A 21,624-nucleotide genomic window follows, 5' to 3' on the forward strand; every position below is an offset into this window, starting at 1 on the left:
AAAAAACAAGAATTTTAATTCGTACCGAAGAAAAAGAAGAAAAGAAACACAACCTACATACATACATATATAATATATATATTATATATATATATATATATGTATGTATGTACAAAGATACAACAGCTCGAGGGAGGGCCGCTGGGTTTGTGATGGTGAGACCGAGGCCGCACGCCGGGCGGTTAGTTTGCTCCCCCCCCCCCACCCCCCCTTTCCCCCCACGGCGGTGCCTTTTACCTCGAGACACCGGCTGCATTTTAAAAAATGCGATTGCAGGTTTCACAAATGAGAGCCGTGGCCTCCAAAATGTTGTGTTAACAATATGCTAATGTTGACCCTTATGGTCATTATTATTCCATTATGTGGCCCGATGCCGATCGCGTTATATGAATCATTTCTATCGTACGCATCGAATGTGCTCGCTCTGTACACGTGACACCTGTTGGCTGGGTGAGAGGTGGGAGGCATGTTTACCCTGCATCCCCGTGGGGCCGAAGCCTTGGCGAGTCAGGAAGATGGCGTGGTCGTGGTGCTCGGCGTGCTCGGCGTCGCCCTTCTGCTGCACGAACGCCCAGCGGCACACGTTCTCCAGGCTCCGCGATGGGTTCCCCCTCTCGATGAGGCTGATGGACTGACAGGAGAGAGAGAGAGAGAGAGCGAGGGAGGGAGAGAGAGGGATAGAGAGAGAGAGAGAGAGAGAGAGAACCATGACAGTGTAAATGAACATGTTAGTATTCTGTCAGCAGATCAAAAAAAGGGGCTTGTCAGTTCCCAACAGGTGCCGACAGACCGAACACGGGGCACTCTGGGGGGGGGTCCACGTGACCAGCGGACCGCATCTCCCCCCCGTGGGGTTCCCAGTGCATCCCTCACCCTCCCGCCTCGCCTGTCCAGTCTCCCCCCCCCCCCCCCCCCGCGTTGAACCCACCTCTGCTCCGCGGGACAGCTGTCCAGATTAGCGAGATTAACCGGTGTTTGAAATCAATTGGTGATGTTTACGGACGTCTCACACGGAGGGTGGGGGTGTGGGGGTGTAGTGTGTGTGTGTGCGTGTGTGTGTGTGTGTGTGGGGGGGGGGGGGGGGGGGGGGAAATCGTTTGGCCTCTCCATCACATTCCTTCCTGGGTATTTCTTTTCTTTTTTTACATTACGAATGAGAGGTTTACGAGGCTGCAGGTTGCGGATGGTGGGTGTCTTTTTTTATTTTATCGCCTGCCATATATTTGAAGCATTTATCGTTATAAATCATTATAAATCAGAAGTCAAGTCGATGTCAGACCTCTTTGTGCTGCTTTCATAAAGCCTGAGGTGACTGTCGGTGGGAAACAGATCAGATTTAGCTATATATACCATGACAATGAATCCATGATAATGAAAATAATGAATCCATACTAATGAATCCATGATAATGAATCCATAATAATGAATCCATGATAATGAATCCATGACAATTAATCCATGATAATGAATCCATACTAATGAATCCATGATAATGAATCCATAATAATGAATCCATGATAATGAATCCATGATAATGAATCCATACTAATGAATCCATGATAATGAATCCATAATAATGAATCCATAATAATGAATCCATACTAATGAATCCATACTAATGAATCCATGATAATGAATCCATAATAATGAATCCATGATAATGAATCCATAACAATGAATCCATAACAATGAATCCATGATAATGAATCCATGATAATGAATCCATAATAATGAATCCATGATAATGAATCCATGATAATGAATCCATGATAATGAATCCATAACAATGAATCCATGATAATGAATCCATAATAATGAATCCATAATAATGAATCCATGATAATGAATCCATAATAATGAATCCATAACAATGAATCCATGATATTGAATCCATAACGATGAATCCATGATGATGAATCCATGATAATGAATACATGACAATTAATCCATGATAATGAATCCATAATAATGAATCCATACTAATGAATCCATGATAATAAATCCATAATAATGAATCCATGATAATGAATCTATAATAATGAATCCATAATAATGAATCCATGATAATGAATCCATAACAATGAATCCATGATAATGAATCCATAACAATGAATCCATACTAATGAATCCATGATAATGAATCTATAACAATGAATCCATAATAATGAATCCATGATAATGAATCCATGACAATTAATCCATGATAATGAATCCATACTAATGAATCAATACTAATGAATCCATACTAATGAATCCATGATAATGAATCCATGATAATGAATCCATAATAATGAATCCATGATAATGAATCCATGACAATTAATCCATGATAATGAATCCATAATAATGAATCCATACTAATGAATCCATGATAATGAATCCATAATAATGAATCCATAATAATGAATCCATACTAATGAATCCATGATAATGAATCCATGATAATGAATCCATAACAATGAATCCATACTAATGAATCCATGATAATGAATCCATGATAATGAATCCATGATAATGAATCCATGACAATTAATCCATGATAATGAATCCATAATAATGAATCCATACTAATGAATCCATGATAATGAATTCATGAATCTAATGAAGCCTGATTTCATTTTCAACCACTTTTTCATGATTCATAGAATAATACGTGCCGGAACATAATCACGAGTCGCACCCCCCCGTACCCCCCGACTCTCGGCCGCGGTACAGACTCCGCCCACCATCTCTCGAGCGAATGGGGACGCGGGGTGGTTTTGAACTCACCTTGGCGTAGCCCAGCATGATCATCCTCACCAGCACCACGTTGATGTGGACGCCCAGAGACTCGTCGTGGTAGATCTCGTTCACCTGAGGAAGCACGAAGAGCATTTTATTTTGAAGGCGAGACGTCGACACGTCTGGATGAATCTGGTCTCGTCACAGGAAGTGAGCGTGGGAAAAACAAACCCCATTCTTTACAAATCGGTTGCCATAAAACATTTCCAAAATGACGGAAGAAGCAGGTTTTCCTTTAAACGTTTGCCAACAACACACCGGTAAGAAGCTGTAAAAAAAAAAAAAAAGAAACCACATATAATCTTCCCCACGGTCCTCATCATATGTGACAACCGAATCTAAGCTTAAAATTGTGATATTTAATATCGGAAAAAACACTGTTATTCTAAATGTTTCTACAGATGCTGTAAAAACAACGTTAAATTATGAAACTGGGAAGATAGGATTGATTTTTAAACATCGGCAAGATTTTGGATTTTATAGATTTTCTTTTTAATCTTACATTTCTGCAAAAATAAAGTGTGTTCATTTCTTGTTTTTAAAAAAAAAATATATATATATATATATATATTTATGGCATTATAACTGTGTTGTACTGCATGCAATATAACATGGTGGAGTTCTCTCACGAGAGATAAAAAAAAAGAAAAAACAAGGTCGCAGAATGTAAAATGTGAGTTCAGAGGGACTCGTGTGTGTGTGTGTGTGTGTGTATGTGTGTGTGTGGTGTGTGTATGTGTGCGTGCATGGCTTTGTGTTTGTGACAAATGTAAACCACAAGGAAAGATGTTTAATGGGATTTGTTGGCGTATATTATTACATAAAGGGGGGGGGGGGGGGCGGTAAAATGAGGAACAGGAACCGCGCTCAGTATTCTGACCGCGGTTGAAGTCGTGGAAAGAGACCGTTTCACACCTCGTTTTCTCCACACTGTTATATTTTATTATATCTTCCGCAGAACTATGGTGTGGATTCAATCAGCTGGAGGGATCAAATGTCCCCGTCGGGGATCAGCATCGCCGCCGCCGCCGCGTATTAAAGCCCACTGATGGACTCTCTCTGTTATAAGAGGACTACATGTGCCACTGATCTGCCTCAAGATGCGGAGCTGCACGAGGCGTTCCTCGCTTGACCTCATTATGGAAATACACAAAGAGAGAAATATATTTAAATGCAGTTCAATCAGGCTGCAGAGACGGCAAATTATATTATAATTTATTACATAAACATAAACGCGCCCACGAACACTCGTGTAAGCGGAGGAATCGCATCTGCAAATGAGTGCTTGGACGCTAATAATATATATATATATATATATATATATATATATATATATATATATATATGTGTGAGTGGTGAAACGTGGAGGGAACAGCTCTCGGCCTGCAAAGCCCCATTAAGTAATTTCATCGCCCAGCGATAACGACCCGCTGGCTGTACATTACCCCACTTATTACACGGCTACTTACCCAAAGAAATTAAAAATGATTCTATTGCTAGAAAATTGTGCACAGAGATCAGAAGTACTGGTTCTATTATTTATAGCGACGTTCTTGAGAAATAACAGACCAGTTATTAAGAGATAACAGACCGGTTAATAAGAAAAAGACCGGTTATTAAGAAATAACAGACCGGTTAATAAGCAAAAGACCGGTTATTAAGAAATAACAGACCGGTTAATAAGCAAAAGACCGGTTATTAAGAGATAACAGACTGGTTAATAAGAAATAACAGACCGGTTAATAAGAAAAGACCGGTTATTAAGAAATAACAGACCAGTTATTAAGAAAAAGACCGGTTATTAAGAGATAACAGACCGGTTAATAAGAAAAAGACTGGTTATTAAGAAATAACAGACCGGTTATTAAGAAAAAGACTGGTTATTAAGAAATAACAGACCGGTTATTTAGAAATAACAGGATAGAGTATTAAACAAAGCAGATTGCTCTGCGATAATTTCTTTGAATTAGATACAGTTACCCTACATGTCTATTTTAGTTGTTAGATTAGTTAAGATGTCGGTCTACTAATATACGGGTTGGTTGGAGCTGAAGTCTTGAACGTTACGAACGTCGTTGCGCAACCCTGTTAAACCTCGTAGGTATTAAATAGCAAGCCCGCGGGGTAACCAGGGAAACCGTTTTGGTTTGCGAAAAACGCATGGAAAATATAAATGAATGTCCTTTTTCCTTCTTCTTTGTGACCACGGTGTTATTCACTACATATTGTATATATGTCATGACACACTGCAAACGAGGACAACATGGATTTTATTGACAGCTGACCTTTTAACAGGCTCAACGTGACACGTGTGTGTGTGTGTGTGTGTGTGTGTGTGTGTGTGTGTGTGTGTGTGTGTGTCGCCTCGTCCGACCGACCGTACGGTGAGCACCGACGGCATCAGTGAACAAATCATCTCCATGAGAAAAGAGCTCATCGGCGGCCGTGGAATACATTTTCTTTGGGCCACTGATTTCTCGCTGAGTTTATCCGCCTCGGTACGCAATATGTCAGGAGGTGGACGGAAATAATATTCCAGCAGCACGTCGTCCACTCGCGTGCTTAATCGTCCTCAGATCGCCGTTTTAATGGCGTCCAGCTGATTCCAGTCGCTCACCATCAATTATCTGACTGATTGTGACTCCAGCTGGGTGCTTTATTATGAAAATAAATGAGGTGAACGCTCTCTCTCACAGCTACTATTTAGTGAAATATAATATATGAAACAGAGAAAAGCAGGAAATCTCCATATTTGAGAGGCTGATATTTCTGCCCTTTTCTGCCATTAAAAAGAATTGCGTGCGATCGGTAAATTAATCAATTTTCACCTTTCTGTTGATCTTCTAATCAATTCCTCAACTAATCATTGCAGCTCTAAATGGATCATAGTCGCCCATTAAAGCCACTGAAGAAATCCGGATGCTTTTGTCTACTTTTGGCTCGGAACGGTTCGGTGGCTTTTCCACACTCGATGATATTTTCATAACACAGGGAGCTTCCAACTCTGTGGCAACGGTTCCCAGTTTCAACATGGCAACGGCCTCCGCGCAGGAATCCACGTCTTTATTAAAGAAATGGATTCCAGGTTTGGCCGTTGAAGGAATTGAGCCCAGACCTCAAACCCATCCCGACACCTCGACACATGAGCTGGAACGCGACCGCGAACCCGGGGTCCCGTCCAACCGACAATCGGCCATTTTTTAGACCTCGCTAATGATGTGGTGGGAGAAAAGAAAGAAATCCCTGCAACCGGGTTTCAACCTTTGATGAAAAGTCTAAAGCCCGAGATGATGAAACCATAACTTCCCAACCGAAAGCAACTGTGAATTATACCTTTGTGAAGCCTGCAATGATTCTCTATCATACTATTTGAGCCTGGAGCTTCCTGGTGTTGTACTGTACTCCCGTAAAGATATTTTTCAAGTCCGATCCTAAAATGCAGTCTACATAGAATGAAAAAAACCCAATATATTCCACAACTATATATGAATAAAATATATTTCTGTGTAAATGTTGTTGCAGTACCCACGTGTCGCCAACAGAGGTCCGTAAAAGTCACGCATTACTTAACGTCCCGCTAAGAGGACTCATTAGCAAAGTCCTGTCCTTCCAGCTCCTCTTGTGTAATTGATGTTTATCTTCCTTCTTTTTTTTAATTTTTTTTTATACAGCCTTTCGATCCAGTGCAGTTTGACTTTGATGATTTAAAACCAATTATACTCATGCGTGAGGACAAATTGTATCCCTTTTTTCTTCAGATTATCAAGCTTGACAAACTTCAAGCTCTTCACCGCCTCTTCCCATCTTGTCTGGTGACACGGCCGGCTGGAGGCGACGTGTTCCGGAGAGAGAGAGAGACAGCGGAATCGGGGCGTCACGTAAAAACAGAAACCGTTACCCGTAAACCGTTACCCGTAAACCGTTACCCGTAACGGTTTATGTCAGAAGCTTTTCACGTTTCTGTCCGAAGCTTTTCACGAGGCTCGGAGACTTTTTTTTCTGGACGGGTAACGGTTTCTGTCCGAAGCATTTCACGAGAAATCGTATCGATCTATGACGGCCCCCCCCCAAGAGGGTACCTTTTGCGTGACCTTTCGACTGAAACTGGGAAACCATCTTTACTCAAGCGAAGAAGAAAGACAAAGAACCAACAAGAGAAATGTGATCGAGAGACAACTGAGAATAAAGCCACGCACTGGGGACAAAAAAAGAAAGAAGCCGATAAAATCGACATTTACACATCGGTGCCGGATCTCCGATCGCTAATTTCCCGTAATATTTTGTGTGATATCCCAGAACAGAACGAATCACGCGTTGAACTACATGTGATTGCAGGGTACAGCAGAACTGAGAATAATAATACTAATAATAATAATAATGCATTTAATTCATATATCGCTTTTCAAGGTGCCCAAAGACACTTTACATAACGTATTTAAAAGATCCTAAAAGCTATCCAATAAAATTCACGAAAATTACAAATAAAAACAATAAATAAAAACAATAAGAAAACATAGAGCACACATATGGCGTGGCATGAGAGAGGAAAGAACACGGACCGGGAGTTCCTGGACCGGGAGTTCCTGCACCGGGAGCGCTCCGATCAGGTAATTTACACATAAAGACAAATTCTCCCAGAAGCCTTTGCAAGGTGATGCACATAAACACGAGAAGAAAAAAAAAAAAAACGCACTCGTAACTCAAAGCTACATTACATACTTTCAATAGGTCGGGAGAAGTCAAAACGGAAGGAGAGAGGAGAGGAGGAGAGGGGGAAGAGGATGAGGTGAGGTGAAGAGGTGAAAGAGTGGGCGAGGAGGAAGAGAGGAGAGAACGAGAAGAGCGATAACGAGGAAGACGGAGAGGAGAGAGGAGAAAGAGGTGGAAGGCAAGGAAAGAAAAAAAAAAAAGATGTATCTGAAAGTAGAGCCTTCAGGGTATCCGAAGGAGAGAGAGAGAGAGAGAGGTCCAGATGAATAGACTTGGTACATTGGACTCTGTTGTCCATCACAGTGTACAGTGTTTAGAGGTCAGAGCCAGAGAGACGCCTCCACCCGGTACCTCAGCTGGAAAAACACCATCATAACTTCATGAATTGCAACACAATGAGAGAGAGAGAGAGAAGCACATTCTCTATGAATTATGGATTTATGCCTACTGTAAATACAACAGTGTTTCATTCCCCGGGGAGCCGAGTACAGACGTGCCGGACAACGGAAAAGAACAATTGATACGTGTGAAGAAATAATAAAAGAGAGAGGAGAGTGAATCGAGAACAATGGTGAATTTGAATTGATGGTCCATTTATTACAGTGAATGAAGAGAGACGACAGGAAACAGTGGGAGACGTAGAATGAGATGTAGGACGGAATTAAGGTTCATTGTGCGCCTTAAACGAGGCCGATTTATAAGAAAGCTGTATAATGATGAAGTAATACGATTGTTGTGTTGAATCGGGTGGATTTATTCCTCTTTAACCCGAAGGAGATCGTCACGACCGATGAGGCTCTGATCGGCTCTGATCCGAACCAGAAAGACCAGTCAGGGTCCGGCGTGACGACGCTCTTGACTTCCTTTTCTGAACCGCGACACACGATGTATGATAAATGAAAACAGAAGAGCACAATGCAGACAAAAAGGGAGGAAGAGCGGAGACAACATTACGCAATCAATGCTTCTGAGCATATGCATATTTGAAGGGATTTAAAAATATATATTTCTTTTTTTTTGGTTTTGTTTTGTGTAAACCCTTAAAAGTATATATTATATATATATATTATATATATATATATATATATTATATTATAAAATTTAAAAAAAAATAATAATAATTTTTATAAAACCTATATATATATATATATATATATTGCTTTTTTTAAACCCTTAAAAAAAAAATATATATATATATATATATAATTAAATATATATATAGATATATATAGATATATATATACGAGGCCTTCACAGGAGACGCATGTCAAGTGATCAGACATACAGGCAGTGCTCGGGTAGCAGTGCTGAAGCTGCGACACGCTCCACATCACCCCCGATAGAAATCGATAAGGAGCACGCCGTCTAACACACAGCGTTAATCACCAGCAGGAACAGCGTTTTCTCTGTGAAGCCTCGTGACTCGTCTGATTTGATTGGATCCAAGCGCCGAACTAAAAGCATCTCGGTTAAATGTCGGAGGATAAAAAGGAGAGAGGCTGTGTATTTAGATCACGACCAGCCACAATCAGAATGTGATTGTTGGGTCAGATTAGAGGGTTGTGTAACCTCCTCTTCATTGTTTCTGGCCTCGGGAAACAGAACCGAGTGCTTACTTATACCGACTCAGCTGTCAGAAGACACGAGAACGGAGAGAAAAACCGTGGTTCAGATGCCGTTTTAATGTTTAAACCCCAGTGACCCATGTTTGTCTTTTTTACGGTGGGGGAGGGGGGACATGGGAGTCTTAAGGAGGTGATTGCAGGTCAACAGCGTACGATATATTTGAGTTGTATACATCATCTGAACTCTGGGAACCCTGGAGATAAAATGCGAGATTGTCGGTCTAGTTTTATTGGTCGTAAATCTGCAATAAACATTGTGTTTGGTTTGGAGCCGATTCAAATGCCGAGAGGCTGAGAGGGTAAAAAGGTCTAGAACGTTTTAATGTCTTCAAACCCGGACTCAGGAATGAACTGACTAGAGTTTGGTGGTCAAAGGCAAAGACTGCATAGAAGAAGTAAACGCAGTCATCGTGACGTCACCCGTTGGTTTGTGGACGGACGTTTTGAAGCCTCAAGTTCAGCGTTTTGGCCGTCACCATCTTGTGTTACGGCTGCGTCTTCTTGACCTATTTGCAAACAGGAAGTGACCCTATTTGGACGCCGGAGGAGTGACGTAGAGACTCCGCATACGGCTCTGGTAGCGGCAGAGACCTGTCAATCACGTAGTAGAGTCATTTATATAGATTTCTATACAACCAGAGGAGTCGCCCCCTGGTGGTCAGTAGAGAGAATGCAGCTTTAACACATGAAGCATAGACTTCTATACAACCAGAGGAGTCGCCCCCTGGTCGTCAGTAGAGAGAATGCACATTTAAGGCACATTTAAGGAACTTTGGCATTAACTTTACTTTTCAAAACAAGAGGTTTTGTCAGCGTCATTGTGTCCTCACATCTAAACAAAGAACAACAAAAGCGAGTGATCTGTGACTCACGATGTTCATGAGCGTGAGGAGGTAGTTCTGCACGTGCTCCTTGCCGTGAAACCGAACCACCGAGTCGTCGACCCCCAGCAGGATTTCGATGTTGTAGTCGTCCTCCCCGGCATCTCGGCGGCGGCGGCGGCGGGCGACCGTGTCATTGACCTGCCGGGCCACAGAGTCCAGGGTCCCGGGTACGTCCAGCTCTGGTTCTGTACAGGGGACGTGACAAGAAGTCTTTATTAAACAAGCACATTTAATCATAACGTTAAAAAATGAATGTTGGTCGAACATATCGAGCAATATAAAGGTGACACATTTTATTGACTAAATAATTCTGGAATTATTATTAAAAAAAGACAATCGTCAACGTTAATTACAACAATCAAATATAAAAAGTATCATACACATAAGTTGGCCATACAACACTTTTATTATTTTGCTTGTGCTAGGGGTTTTCTATTCTATTAGTATTCAAATATTATAGGTTGATACCCACTGAGAAAAGAAGCTCTTTATACACAATTAAGGCTGTAAACTTTATCAAAGAAAATACATAATTGAAACATTTATAGTATTCTGAATATATTTTTCCTTCAGCCAAAGCGGCAGAAAACCACTCAGTACACAGTAATTAAAATTTCTATCATTGACTTTTTTTGTAGTGTGCATTCAGATCCATGCCCCGCAGTACATTAAACTATGCATTTCATAAATGTTGAGCTCATGATCTCATGTTTTCGATTCACTGCCTGTAATAGTGTGGTAAAATCCAATAAATACGTTGTTATTTTTAGGCTTTTTAAAAAAAAATTTTTTTACAATCTACAGATTATTCTTCGTGGTTGAATAAAAGGGAAATCAGATATGACTTCAAAGCAAGTTTATGTTGATTATTATCAGATTTGACTATACTAGAGCGTGTATAACCTGCTCCACTAATACTTGCTGGCCACTGAAGGTGCAGGTTGAACTACTTGGCGTGTGGATTACTGCTTCCGCTGGTTTGGTTTGGTTTCAACCGCAGTTAGTTTTTTATTGTTAGTTACGTAATTTGGTAAATTCGGATGCCGTTTGACGCAAAATTGCAAAAAACAGGGACTTATTGGTCTCCTAACCTCAGTGGATCTTAACATATCGGGAATGTAATTAATCTGCAGATGATTCTGATTCAAAATGAGATCAAAACCTTTGGACGGATGTCAAGATTTTAAGCTAAGGCCAAAAATAAGGCCCGCAACAAGGCGTGTTACCGGCCCTTTAAGAGCGGGGGAGGAGTCGGACACTCAATGGCCGATAAAACAGCCAGAAAATAGGTTGTTCGCTGTAACCTTAAGAGGTAATTGAGCAAACAATAAAACAATACAATAACAATAAAAGAGCACGGAAAATATTAGGCTGAAAAGTCCAGTAGTATGGGGGATTAGCTGTGGACAGACACACACACACACACACACACACACACACACACTCCGGCTGATGGAGATCAGGAAGCGTCTGAACCTTCAGAGTTGTTGTTTCTCAAACTTCTCTGTCATCACAAACTTCCCCTCCAGCACAAGCTTATTACCGATTTAATAATCGATATTTTAACGAGCTGAAACATTTTTTATCTCATCGATTGTATTTCCATCAGCGAAGCAAAAATACCTCCAATGTTCTGTCTGTTTTCACGGAGCAAAAACAACAAAAAAATCAAATCAATTTTACACGGTCTGAATACGTAATGTGTGTCAAACAATGACATTTATTTTTAAAAACTCATTAATTTCTCACAAAGCCAAGAGAGCAAAAATATTTATTTGGGGCTATGTGTGTGTGTGTGTGTGTGTGTGTGTGTCGGGGAGCGCTTTCTGCAATGTGTTTAATATTTAAGACGAGCAGCATCTCTATTCTAACATAAAAAAATGCGAAAGGTCAGAGGGGTCATTGGACGTCCACAACCTCTCTGCTTGTAGACGTCACCAAAAACAAATGCCCTCCCAGCGGCGGGTTGGTTTTAGCCCAACGTGCCGTTAACCTTCTCCGGTGTTCAGGCCGGTTAAGATCACACGGAGGATCAGATGAACACGAGCGTCTTCTGAAGGCCAGTCGAGCGCGTAACGCTCCGGGGACCCGAGGAAGAGGGGGAGGAGCCAGTCTCAACCCATAAATAAAAGCGGCAGGCATTTTTCATTTTTTAAAAATGAACGTCCGGGGGATGCTCACAGGGCCGCTGGTTGAGTGGAGAGGGGAGCTAAAATAAATAAGAAGAAATGGCTGCCACCTCAGCCGTGGCCCAGGCTCCTACAGTGTTGGGATTGTGGAGTTCATTACCCCCACCACCCCCTCCGCCGCTCCCATCGCGACACAGGCATGTGCTTCAGTCAGTCACTCTATATTAATGAAGAACCTGTCAGAGGTAGAAACTTATGGAGCATATCATGTAATCTGACTTGTCTTGAAGAATTAATATCGTAACACAAGGAAAAACGTATCCGTCACGGTGGCAGGTGACCCGGTTATTACCCGTTATTTGGTAGGTGGCAGGTGACCCGGTTATTACCCGTTATTTGGTAGGTGGCAGGTGCTAATTGACCAATAACGGCAATCTGAGAAGTAGAAGGTCGGGGACTCTTTGTCGGACGCAACCTCCCATCGTTTCCATCATACCTGACCAGTGAGACCAGGGCGCTGCTAATCTTGGGAAACTAGTTATATTGCGTTAGTTTAAAAGAAAAAAAACTGGACTTAACTAGAAAAAAAAGATAAATAAAAATACAGCCCAGATTTGCTAAAGATTTTTTTGCAATGAAAGTAGAAAGCAGCACAAGCTCCCCAAATTTTTCCGCTGATTCTAGCAAGAGAGTCGCCAATGAAGCATCCTCCTAATGAAGGTAAACAGCAAACGGCTGTTAAGACTCTGGTCAAAATACGCAGCAGAAGGTCGCCGTTTTTTTGTTGTTGTCATGATGTAATCCGATTTTTCGACAAAAAATATAAAAAAATACCAATAGATTTTTTAGTGCCATCAACTATGAAATGAGGGCGAAGTGCACGGCCGTGTGAAACCACCAGACAATGCATAATGTGCTCCAGAGAGCACCGTGTTCCTTAATCCCCACGACGATAACTGTAATAGATAGATCTTTTTAAACCCAATTTAAACCCAATAACCAATGGAAAGCAGCGCGCACCAATAAACCACTGCACAAACTCAAAGTGTGAGTCTGGAAGTGGCTCCGAGCGCGGTGGCCTTCATGAAATCAGGTGCACGAGGCCCAATAATTGCACCTTAACGTCGAATAGAAAAACATGAATGGCCATCGTTTTCGATCTCCATCATTCTACCGGTGTGGTTTCCAGCATCAAGTTGTTCTGGAGCTGCAGCTGATTCAGTGACGCCAATTTGCTTCTCGACCACGTCAGGGAATTTATCGACTCCCCGCGGCTCATAAAAGAAACCGGGATAATTACCGCAGGGTTTTTTTTTATGACCGAGGCTGCTTTTACTGCTTCAGCCTTTTTTTTCTTCTCTTCCCTCCGCCTCTGTAGAGTTGAAAGAGAGCGGCGACGGCATCGACTGATTACCAGCAGGAGAAAAAAAAGACGGTGGCCGAGGCCGAGCACGGGGAGGAGACGCCACGCTGGTTCTGTGTTTAAAGTGCGCTGGAGGGGTTTAAAAGCCCCGTTTGTGTCTATGCGTGCATTCTCCGTGCCCCCCCCAGCTTCAGAAACACTATTAACAGGCTTTCGGGCATTACATTGAAACACTGAACCTCATATTAGAGCATTACTAATGATTTATGATGACCTCGTGGCTGCAGTGCAAAAGTAAAAGGATCCTTTATGATAGAAATGTTCCTTAAAAAGGTCGTCGGAGAGGCTTTTACCCACGTTGACCGTGAATAAGCTGCACCTCGTGATGTATTACACAAAACACACTTGAAACTAAATTAAAATATCTTTGTTTTGTTAGTTAATTTAATATTATTCTTTTGTATATATTGTGCATTTCTCATGCATTTTCCATTCCACATGTATGTATAAATGCTGCTGTAGCGAAAACATGTCCCCATCCAGGATTAATAAAGTATCCATCCATCCAACCATTCATCCATCATCCAACCATCCATCCAACCAACCATCCATCCAACCATCTATCCATCCAACCATTCATCCATCATCCAACCATCCATCATCCAACCATCCATCATCCATCCATCCATCCAACCATCTATCCATCCAACCATTCATCCATCATCCATCCATCCAACCATCTATCCATCCATCCAACCAACCATCTATCCATCCAACCATTCATCCATCATCCAACCATCCATCCATCCATCATCCATCCATCCAACCATCTATCCATCCATCCAACCATTCATCCATCATCCAACCATCCATCCATCCAACCAACCATCCATCCATCTATTCATCCATCATCCATCTATCCATCCATCCATCCATCATCCAACCATCCATCCATCCAACCAACCATCCATCCATCTATTCATCCATCATCCATCTATCCATCCATCCATCATCCAACCATCCATCCAACCAATCATCCATCCAACCATCTATCCATCCATCATCCATCAAACCATCCATCCATCCAACCATTCATCCAACCATCCATCCAACCATCCATCCAACCATCCATCCAACCAACCATCCAACCAATCATCCATCCAACCATCCATAAGCACTCTATAAGCACTCTTCCTGTGCTTATAGATTTGTTCCCTTGAGGCTTGTTGGAGACTTGACGACAGAGTGAATATTGGACATTTGTGGTTCAGAAGAAACGTTATCGTTGCTCTTCGTCCACTGTAAACAGGCAACTGGTTGCTCACATGTTCACCCGAACGACTTTCAAAGCCGATGGGTTCACCGGCTTCATCTGCTGCCCCCCACCCTGAAGATACATGTGAATTAATATTGCTTTAGCAATGTGCAACAGGGGGCCGGCCATGTTTTCGGTGTATTTTGCCAAGTGGCACATCAGATTGACTCCAACGTGCCGAGTCGTGTTCACTCCCTCACTATATTGCACTCCAAACCACCTGCTGGACGAGTTGCCATTTTCATAAGCTGCTCCTCTAATCCGGCTGGAACTAAATCTTTGGATTTTACACCACTACAGATGGGAGAAATGTCTAATTTTTCGAGTGAAAATACCCACAGAAGTTAACGGCCGGCCAAACTGATATATATATATATATATATATATATAAATATATACATATATTTATATATCTATATGAATATATACATATATATTTATATTTATGTATATATTTATATACTGCATATATGTATATTTTTATATATAATATACAGTATATATTTATAACCCACAAAGGCTTTATGCATTTAGTTTGTGGTGTGAATGACACTGAATTCTTGTTATTCATGTTAACTTAATTTGATCTTCCCCGAATCACATTCCAGTTCCATAATGTGTTCATCTTCATCACCAACTATTCATTTATGGCATTTTTACGGGTCCCAGATCATCATCTGTGAGTATTTCCTTTTTTTCTGGATCCACGAAACAAACAACAAACTAGACATTTGGAGACGTCGCCATGGACTTATGGATGCATTTCTCAAAATAAGATATTAAAAAAGGGGACAAGTGTGACATTTAGGCGCATCAATTACTATAACTATGAGTATAACATTATTAAGCGTACATGCTTACAGGTAAAAGTTTCAACCGGCCGCAATCCGCAACCTCGCCGCTAGGTGGCGCCAAATCCTTCGCAACCGCACCTTTAAGACATTTTTGTTACTGTCAAGTCAAGTGTGTTTATCACGTTGAGCTGTAAGACGGAGCCGACGGAGGTCACAACGCTGCACTTTGATTGGCCGTGACAACCGTGACACCCGAGTTGACGTTCAAACATTTTAAGGCATCGTGTTTTTGACTTTGTGAAGATTTTTTTTTGAAAGCTTTTGGGCATCATCGTTTCTCAGTGTTTACTTACTGGTGAGAACAATGTTATTCTGAGAGAGAGCCCAAGGCCAAAACATACAAAAATAAGATCCAATTTGACGTTGTGAACTAGAGTAATCCCTCAGTTAACGTTGAAATTACTAGATTTAACAATTTAATAAGAAATAGAGAAAAACCACGACCTTCACCATGAACGGCGATGACAGCAATGTGTCATCACGATGTTTGATGGTCAGGGTCCAGAGAGCTGCTCGTTAAAAACTAACCGGAGAGGCGAGCTCCGACAGATTCGACTTCAACCTCAAAACACAAAAAAAAATAGTTTTTTTTGGGGGGGGCAGATCAGTCGAGCTGTGATTGTTTGCAACATTCGGAAGTTTTTCTGTGTTTGGAAACCATAAAACTTTTTTTCTTCCGAGGCCGTCTTTTCAACGTCAAGAGCACCTGAAGGTTCCCCGGATGCGATTGGTGGAGAGCTTCTGCTTTATGTTTGCATTTGGAGGGCAGGCTCGAATCAAAGCCCACACACACACACACACACACACACACACAGTCTCAGGGACGGGTTGAATAAACTAGATACGACGTGTGAAACAGGGATATTCAGAGGAGTTGAACTTGGCCCGGCTAGCTGTTTCCATCCGCTTCCAGTCTTTATGCTAAGCTACGCTAACCACGTCACATTTTCTAGGATGACCATATAAACATATTATGCATTATAATCTGCTTATAACACTATAATTATAGTTTTAGGCACTCATGAACTTCCATAACGCTTTACAACAATAATCATAACACATTATAAAGCATTTTATAAATGACTTATAAAGGTCAGATATCATAATACTTCACAATTACTGGTCACTCCCTGATTATTTTTTTGGGGGGGGGGGGATCACGTATTAGAATTGTTGAAATATTGGCATATTCGCCAATAACATGGTATTAATACTATCCTGTTTCACTGGGGGATGCGTCATAGTACGTGTCACGGGGACATTAAACTAAACGTTATAAAATGAACATTCACAGAGTAAAACGCTTTATAACAGTAATTATAATGCGTTCTGATTTAGTTTTAATGTATTACAACTGTGGGAACTACTAAAAAAAATAAAGAAGAATTATAATACTTTATTACAAACGTCTTTAAAATGTGTCATTCTTGTCATAAAGCATTATGAATGTTTCCGAGTGCAGATTATGACGCTCCACAGGTATGTTCATATCGTGCATTATGCACGCGGGGCGTCGACCTGAAACCGCTTTCTGTTGACGACGTATAAAAAGTGTGTGTGTTGCTTATCTGTTGTCGGGGGCGGGGCCGGGGGGGGGGGGGGGGGGGTGGGGTGTGTTGCCAAGCGGAGAGGCGGAGGGAGCGAGGGTCCTGCAGGCGGACAACGGACGGCCTTGTTGGGGTCGGACGGCAAAACTTAGGCTTCATTCATGGCCCGGGGTGGTGGTGGGGGGGTGTGGACCTGCGTTTAATGGGGGGGGGGGGGGGGGGACGCTCACTGTATTTCCTTTCACTGAGTTCAATACGTTTTCTGTGACCTGCATCTGTTTTCTTTTTTCTTCTCTCTCTCTCGAAGAACAAACGAGCCAATGTCGTCGTGGAAGGAGATCACGTGACCTCGCTCGACCCGCCCGCCCAACACAACTGATAAAAAATACTGGAAAATGACTGTAAGGTGTCAGGGCCTATTTTTAATGCTCGTTAATGTTTTAATGCTTGTTTTTATTCCAGTTGGCAGAATATCAACTGTTACTCGGCAGATTATCAGGTTTTTTTTTCTCCATTTCTTTCTAGCTTTTTTTCCTATTCTCTGTGATGTAATAATCAAATCAAAAGTCAATTTAATTGGGAACTGCAACGTAATCTCTTGGCTGGAAGGCTCATTTCCCCGACGACGTTCCCGTCCAGCCAGAAAACACCAACCAGTCGTCTCCTAAATGACTGTTTCGTAGTCTATTGCACGCTCGCTCGGTTCAGGAATAAAACAGCTGCAATCCCTCCTTTTCTTTTACGGTATTTCTCTCTCTCACACACAGAGTGGACGTAGCATCGCAACCGGCAGCCAGAATGTGAGGTCTTTGGGTATTTGGGTGTTTGGGTATTTGGGTGTTTGGGTATTTGGGTGTTTGGGTGTTTGGGTGTTTGGGTATTTGGGTGTTTGGGTGTTTGGGTCTTTGGGTGTTTGGGTGTTTGGGTATTTGGGTATTTGGGTGTTTGGGTGTTTGGGTCTTTGGGTGTTTGGGTGTTTGGGTATTTGGGTATTTGGGTGTTTGGGTATTTGGGTCTTTGGGTGTTTGGGTGTTTGGGTCTTTGGGTGTTTGGGTGTTTGGGTGTTTGGGTATTTGGGTATTTGGGTGTTTGGGTATTTGGGTGTTTGGGTATTTGGGTCTTTGGGTATTTGGGTGTTTGGGTGTTTGGGTGTTTGGGTGTTTGGGTATTTGGGTATTAGGGTGTTTGGGTGTTTGGGTGATTGGGTGTTTGGGTGTTTGGGTGTTTGGGTGTTTGGGTGTTTGGGTATTTGGGTGTTTGGGTGTTTGGGTGTTTGGGTATTTGGGTATTTGGGTGTTTGGGTGTTTGGGTGTTTGGGTATTTGGGTGTTTGGGTGTTTGGGTCTTTGGATGTTTGGGTGTTTGGGTATTTGGGTGTTTGGGTGTTTGGGTGTTTGGGTATTTGGGTGTTTGGGTCTTTGGGTGTTTGGGTGTTTGGGTATTTGGGTGTTTGGGTGTTTGGGTGTTTGGGTATTTGGGTGTTTGGGTGTTTGGGTGTTTGGGTATTTGGGTATTTGGGTGTTTGGGTGTTTGGGTGTTTGGGTGTTTGGGTATTTGGGTGTTTGGGTGTTTGGGTCTTTGGATGTTTGGGTGTTTGGGTATTTGGGTGTTTGGGTGTTTGGGTGTTTGGGTATTTGGGTGTTTGGGTGTTTGGGTGTTTGGGTGTTTGGGTGTTTGGGTATTTGGGTCTTTGGGTCTTTGGGTATTTGGGCTCCGGCTGGATGGAAAGAAGAAGCAGCTCCCAGCTGCCAGGAGACTTTTGGGAAAGGATGATTCACAGCTAGCACAACACAAGCTTCTTGAGTCACGAAGAGATCCCAGGATCTTTTTCCAGCCGGGGGGGGGGGGGGTAATCACCACCAGGTTTCCAGATGGAAAGAGCTCATCAGGGGAGCCGTGCTCCTGCAGACGTGGGGCGACGTGGGTAATAATGTCTTCCCGATGTGAGGGGAGAGACGTCAGGTGGAGCGTGTCAGCTGAGAGGTATTTACTGGTGATGCTGAAGAGGGGAGGAGCCTGTGATCAGCACGTGGGCGTTTATCTTTGGATTTACGTATGGCACACACACACACACGACCACACCCATACCTACAAACACACCTACACATGCCTACACACACACAGGCGCGCACACACACACCTCTACACGCGCACACACAAACCCCTGAGGGCAGTGCTCACACTCACCTCTATACACACACTTAAACACACACACACACACACTCACTTCTATACACACACACACACACACAAACATACACACACACACACACACGCCCAAGGGCAGCGTTCACATTCACCTCTTTACACTCTCATACACACACACCCATGCTCAAACACACACTCACTTCTATACACACACACACGCACACACAAACTCCCAAGGGCAGCGTTCACATTCACCTCTTTACACTCGCATACACACACACCTCTACACACACACACACATACACACACTCCCGAGAGCAGTGTTCACACTCCCCTCTACACACACACACACACACACACACCTCTTAACACACACATACACACATCTGAAATGTGCGACATGAATAACACATCGACTATTATTTTTTTTAAAACGCTCAGGTCGCAGAGATAGAAATCAGCTGGCGATGTACCGCCATCTTTACGACTTCTTCACGCCATCTTTATGACTTCTTCACAACTTCTTCACGCCATCTTTACGACTTCTTCACAACTTCTTCACGACTTCTTCATGACTTCTTCACGCTCCGCCGTGTTTAAAGGCAGTTGTGTGTGTGTTTATTTTCGTTTCTGGCGTAGCTGGAGAAAGTAAGTCAACGTATAACTCATAACAACGCTGCCGAGAGAGAAACAAGAAAAGCCGTTAGCTCCTGAATATGAAATGTTAAAGCGATGATCCGAGGGGGAGAAAAGCCATTATCTCCTTTTGAATATTCATCTGATGACACAACAAGAAAAACCAGAACACAAGTTACTCATTAAAAAAGAAAAAAAGAAGCTCAGCAGCGAATCCAGTGCACAAAAAACTGCAAAAAAAATAAATAAAATGAGCTGCAAAACACACACACACACACACACAGACACACACACGGTGTGTGTGAGGCGGCGCCAAGGGGCTCGAGCAACGACGGATCGACGATGACTTCGATCGTCGTAAGAAAGTCTGATTTTCTGGCTGCTTCACCTGGAAACAGGCGGTCAGACAGAAAATTCAACCTTCACACAAAGAGAGAGAGAGCGGGGAAGAGCGAGAGAGAGAGGGACACTTTGCACATACTCAAAGCTTAAGTCATTAATTCCCCACAATTCAAGAGGAACTCGACTAGAATATAATAACATCTTTTGAGGATGTGCTCTGCATACACTTGCTAACCATGCAACAATGTGGAGGTCTACAAATATACTGAATTGAATAATAAGGGGGTGGGGGGTTAGATAACTGGAGATCAGATCTCATCTACTCACTGTCAGCTACACACACACACACACACACACACACCTGTCAGCATGACTGTTTTTCAGGTTGCATATTAAACCTCTCTATAATATGAGACCTGAACTGTTATCAATTAATTACTTGACTGAATGAAAATGTATCGCCAATAATTGAATTTAAAAAAAAGAAATAATAATTTCTCTGGTATTTTATCTATAAAAAAACCCAATATCATTTGGTTTTTTTATAGGATGATTTCGATATTTTTGCACATTTTTGTCCCTTTTTTAAAACATAAACTATGAATAAACTATATATATATATATTTTTTTTAATAAATGGACATTAAAAAATGATGAAAGCAATTGCAGCAGCGCTACAATCAGTTAGCGCTAGCTAATGCTGCGTTCACACCAAACGCGTTGAAATATTTCAACTTCAAAATTCACCCGACGCTGTCAATCATCGTTGAGATGCTCCGCCTCCCTGGCTGCTGCTTCTCTAGAAGCGCTGGAAGCGGAAGTTATCGAGACGTAGTCGGTGAAACGGGTGATGTTATGAACCCAGACACGACGGCGTTAGATGTTCCGACATTTATGGGATGTCCACAACAAGTATAAAGCAGAACTAGTGGTTATTTCTTCCGTGTTGGACGGCGGAAAGGATAAGCATAGAGACCAGTCCGTCTTGGACAGTCCCCGATCCGGCATAGAGACCAGTCCACCGTGGACAGACCCCGATCCGGCATAGAGACCAGTCCACCGTGGACAGACCCCGATCCGGCATTGAGACCAGTCCGCGTCTGAGTCTCGCTCCACTCGACCGTGAAGTGTCAAACGTGGGTTCGATACTTGCAGCGCTTCAACGAAGGTTCCCGACCTTCGTCCGTCCATTCAGATACAGAGTCTCACATCTCTTATTGAAAAACACGTCTAAGACTTTAAACCTTGAACTTTATCCCTGAATGTTTTCATTGTGTGCGTTGGACCCGCT

General features: G+C 42.3%; 1 protein-coding gene across 1 annotated transcript in view; it reads right to left on the reverse strand.

Moving 5' to 3' along the window:
* Positions 1–21,624, reverse strand: part of adamts3 (ADAM metallopeptidase with thrombospondin type 1 motif, 3) — an 87,401-nt gene that overhangs the window by 36,055 nt on the left and 29,722 nt on the right. Inside the window, 3 exon segments of the mRNA XM_034540733.1 lie at positions 475–631; positions 2,770–2,853; positions 9,989–10,185. Of these exon segments, the coding sequence (XP_034396624.1) occupies positions 475–631; positions 2,770–2,853; positions 9,989–10,185 (438 nt within the window).

This window comes from Cyclopterus lumpus, chromosome 9, assembly GCF_009769545.1.
Source record: "Cyclopterus lumpus isolate fCycLum1 chromosome 9, fCycLum1.pri, whole genome shotgun sequence".
Taxonomy (NCBI): Eukaryota; Metazoa; Chordata; class Actinopteri; order Perciformes; family Cyclopteridae; genus Cyclopterus; species Cyclopterus lumpus.